At 50.9% G+C, this 3,697-nt stretch overlaps 3 protein-coding genes across 3 annotated transcripts; 2 read left to right on the forward strand and 1 right to left on the reverse strand.

Moving 5' to 3' along the window:
• Nucleotides 1–842: 842 nt before the first annotated feature.
• On the forward strand, nucleotides 843–983 carry PPTG_23233 (hypothetical protein; the record flags this gene model as incomplete). The annotated part of the gene is made up of 1 exon (XM_008909281.1): nucleotides 843–983. One exon carries the CDS (start codon nucleotides 843–845, stop codon nucleotides 981–983), a length of 141 nt encoding a protein of 46 aa, XP_008907529.1.
• A 658-nt stretch (nucleotides 984–1,641) lies between these two features.
• PPTG_13542 (hypothetical protein) lies at nucleotides 1,642–1,872 on the forward strand (the record flags this gene model as incomplete). Its single annotated transcript, XM_008909282.1, has 1 exon — nucleotides 1,642–1,872. The coding sequence occupies one exon, from the start codon at nucleotides 1,642–1,644 to the stop codon at nucleotides 1,870–1,872; it is 231 nt and encodes a 76-aa protein (XP_008907530.1).
• Nucleotides 1,873–1,976: 104 nt separating this feature from the next.
• On the reverse strand, nucleotides 1,977–3,697 carry PPTG_13543 (hypothetical protein). The gene is made up of 2 exons (XM_008909283.1): nucleotides 2,757–3,697; nucleotides 1,977–2,681 (listed from the first exon to the last, which is right to left on the reverse strand). The coding sequence occupies exons 1-2, from the start codon at nucleotides 3,590–3,592 to the stop codon at nucleotides 2,384–2,386; spliced, it is 1,134 nt and encodes a 377-aa protein (XP_008907531.1). The 5' UTR covers nucleotides 3,593–3,697; the 3' UTR covers nucleotides 1,977–2,383.

Below are 3,697 nucleotides of genomic sequence, written 5' to 3' on the forward strand. Positions count from 1 at the left end.
CTCGGGGGCAGCGTCTTCCGACGGTACCGAGTCAGCCAAACGTTCAAGCGCCGAGTAAAGCCTCTTACAGCCAGCGTAGATCTGGAGAAATTACAATATATTTGTTGAGATGGCCAACTACATGTTACTACACACGGTTTTCTTCCAACGAACCTTCATCACAGGCGAAACAGATACGAGAATGACGAGTAGAGATCTGCAAATGGAATTAGTTAGTCTTTGATCAGCTCGAAGAGTACGTGTACATTTTACATGAGCAAGTAGTGCGAGCTCGGATGGTGTAGGTTTTCCAGCTACTCTTCCAATTTGAAAATGAAGGTGTTTGCTGCTTGAATTCGCGCGCGAATCTCCCGCCTAACAACCCCTGAAGATCTTCGAACTTCAATTTGAATTTTGTCTCTACTTCGAGGTAGCGTCTATGTCGATAGCGAATTGAAACGGTTTTTTTTAAATCAGTTGCCAGATAAAGGTCGGATTAAGTGCGTGATAAAAACGTTTTATGCGAAGTTTGATTTGACCAAACTTTGGTCAAATCAAAAAATGCTGTTTTTATTCCGAAGTTTAATAACGAGTTTTATGAGAGGCGACCTTTCGATTAAATTTTTTTAGAAGGGTTGTGGAAGGTGGATGAAGATAAAAAAAAACTCATTTTGAACCGGTAATGCGATGTCGTGGTTTGCCTTCGGGTCGGATGCAGGATCATTAAAATAATAAGAAAGAAGTTATGCACTACGACTTACAGCGCATTCAAACAGTCTTGTCCACTTCCGCTGGGAAATCCAGCCATCAATTGCCGTTTGTCTTGCGTGCTGGGATGCCTGGGCTTTATTTAATAAGCCTACATGTACCTCAGCGCATTCCAGCTGAACGACTCCAAATCCACGCCAAACACTCTTTTCGTCGACGGAGCAAGTCGACCACGTCAAGGACGTCACGCCTGCCAAACGTTTCTCTGCAGCAAAGCTGACGAAGCAGAAATCTGAAGCGGTGGGCGCGACGCTACAGTGGTGCAAAACGGTCTACAGCGCATATAGTGCGCAACCGGCAACAACTTCATCGCGCCGGCATTGATATAGGAGGCACAGTGCCTGTCAACCAAGCGCCATCCTCGTTATTAAGCGTCGACTCTGTCCTTCCGCCCACTTAGCAGTCTTGAGGCAGAAACGCGATGGAATTGAATTAATCCAGAATTGCGACGATGAGAATAATAACTGGACAGCGATCGGCACCATTGGGATCACGGCCTCGGGCCACGCGTGTGGCGCAGCGGACGATACAATCGCTCGAGTGGTCAGCCTCATAGCAACGCCACGTACGCCAATTCACGTCCCATCGGCAGGCGTAATTACTTCCACATAGAAATTCTCATGCACGCCACAAACTCAAATCTGAGAAACCAAAAAGATTCGCTCTTCCGCCAATCAGCGAGTTTTATGAGCCCAACATTTTCATCATTGGCCAGAGTTTTTGTCGACGACAACAACACAGCAGCAAAGAACAAGCACATGGTTCTGCTTGGTGCCGTAGTTCAACCAAGCGCTCAGCGCGGCCGCCGCCACCTTTTTCATTCTTCGTTTCGCCTTCGAGCGTCCGTGTTCCCAAGCCTAATCAAGTCCCCAAGCCCCCACACAAACTTCTGCCATGCCTAACCTTCTGAAGGACCTCGTCTCGATGGTGTCGCCCCAGTTCAAGCGTCCGATGCAGTCGCCCTCTACCACGAACCGCCTCTCACCTACCAAGCAGAACGTGACTTCTGGCTCCTTCGCCGATCTCGCAGCCCGGAGGGAGAACGTCAACGCGGGTGTGACCGTGGAGCAGCAGCAAGAACAAGCCAAGATGGATTCCTTCATCTTCTTTAACATGATGCGGTAGGAAGCCCCGTCCACTGGCCTCGTCAGGGAGGCTACGACTGCGGCTGTGACTGCCCCGGTTCGACCGACTCAACCAAAACAACTCAGTACTATACTTTATACATGTAACTATGGCGGGGATTAAATCCTGTCTGCATCTGCGCCGCCCCTTTGGGGTAGCATACCAATAAATCATTTTTCCAGTTCTCGTGCCTTGCACGGGAGCTCTCTTGCTTCTTGAGCATGCGCCTAGTTGCATTTTGCGTTGGCATCTTCGTCTCAAACACAAACTGTTCCTACTAGTGAGATGCTTCAGATCTAGTTTCGCTAGTTTAAAGAGCCGCTTTCGGTCGGAGCTACTACTATAGTAGATCATCACCAAATTTAGCAGGTATGAGCGGGTTGATCGTTGTTTGATCTGCTGCAAAGGCTGTTAAACGAAGCAGCGGTGACCAGCAACGTTTACTCGTGTTTGTGCAACGCAGTAATTGATGCCTCATGATGCTACTCGAAGTGTCTGAAGTACCAGTCCTCTAGCCTTTCACAACCTCGATCTCGAAAATAAGGTCGGAATTGCCGGGGATGTCGGGTCCCGCGCCCTCGCGGCCGTAGCCAAGACGAGACGGAATGGTGATCGTGCGCTTGCTGCCAACACGCATACCCTCGATACCAATGTCCATGCCCTTGATCACATCACCGATGCCGTGACGGAATGTGAACGGCTTCTTGCGGTTCTGATTAGCGTCAAACTGCTTGCCGTTCATCAGACGGCCACGGTACAGGATGCCCACCTTGCGACCACGCTGCACGGGACGGCCCTTGCCCACAGCACTGCAATAGCATAAACAAGATCACAACGTTAGAGCGAGACCGTCATCACATGCAGTTGGCTCCAATTCAACTTACATGTCCTCGATGGTGACGCCCTTGTGCACACGCGTAGCGATCTTGGCCTTCTTCGGAACTTCGACGGACTCCACCGGGGCCGCACGCTTCTTGCTCTTCAGGTTGGTAGCAGTAACCTCGGCAAGCTTTTCAGCAGTCTTCTTCTCCTTCTCGGCCTGCTTGACAGCCTTGGCTTTCTTCTTGGCTGCCTCTCTCTCCTCCTTAGCCTTTTTCGCAGCCTTCTTAGCAGCAGCCTCTTTCTTTGATTCTTTATTAATCTCCTCCTTAATCTCCGTCTTCACCTCTTTCTTGGGCGACTTTTTCTTGGCATCAGACTCGTTGTGAAGACGCTCCTCGAGCACCTCAAAGCGGTTCTTCTTGTTCTCGTCATTCAGCTCCTCCTCCTCTTCTTCATTCTCGTCGACATCACCACCGCTCGAGTCGCTGTCACCACCGAACACCATCATTTCTTCCTCATCATCGCCCAAATCGTCAAAATCGTGTTCGTCGCCGCTGTCTTCCTCGTTTTCCACCTCGATGAATCCCGTGAGATGGATGGAGTTCGGGCCGTCCACCACGAACTCGATCTCGCCGTCCATTGGTGTGAAGGTTTGCGTCAAGTTCCACTGCTCGGCCACCTCGGGCGTCAACGTGCACAGCGCAATCTTGGACGTCTTGGCCACGACGGACAGCGTGGAGCGGCCCTTGGTCGCATCGGCACCGAGCGCGGCAGAATTCAGCTGCATGCAAAAATCCTCGACCTCGTTCGGCCACTTAAGCGGGTGGCCAGGCCTCACCACGTGGCCGAAGAACCCGGGCACGGGCGCCACCTCGGCGGGTGCAGACTTCTTGCCCATTTTGCACAATTACTTGTGAGCTCGTCCAGGTTTGGCAGTGATTGGCGGAGCGAGCATCAAAATAGTCGGTTACCGGTATTTTGTCGGTGTTCTAGAAAAAGGTAA

The sequence above is a fragment of the Phytophthora parasitica genome (genome assembly GCF_000247585.1).
Source record: "Phytophthora parasitica INRA-310 unplaced genomic scaffold supercont2.33, whole genome shotgun sequence".
Classification (NCBI taxonomy): Eukaryota; Oomycota; class Peronosporomycetes; order Peronosporales; family Peronosporaceae; genus Phytophthora; species Phytophthora nicotianae.

What these genes read in the sequence shown, in the direction of transcription:
- PPTG_13543 (XM_008909283.1), bottom strand. Translation starts at nt 3,592, where the DNA reads ATGGGCAAGAAGTCTGCACCCGCCGAGGTGGCGCCCGTGCCCGGGTTC. An exon ending in GGCGTCACCATCGAGGACAT is followed by an intron (nt 2,682 to 2,756) that starts GTAAGTTGAATT and finishes ATGCTATTGCAG; the next exon opens with TGCTGTGGGCAAGGGCCGTC.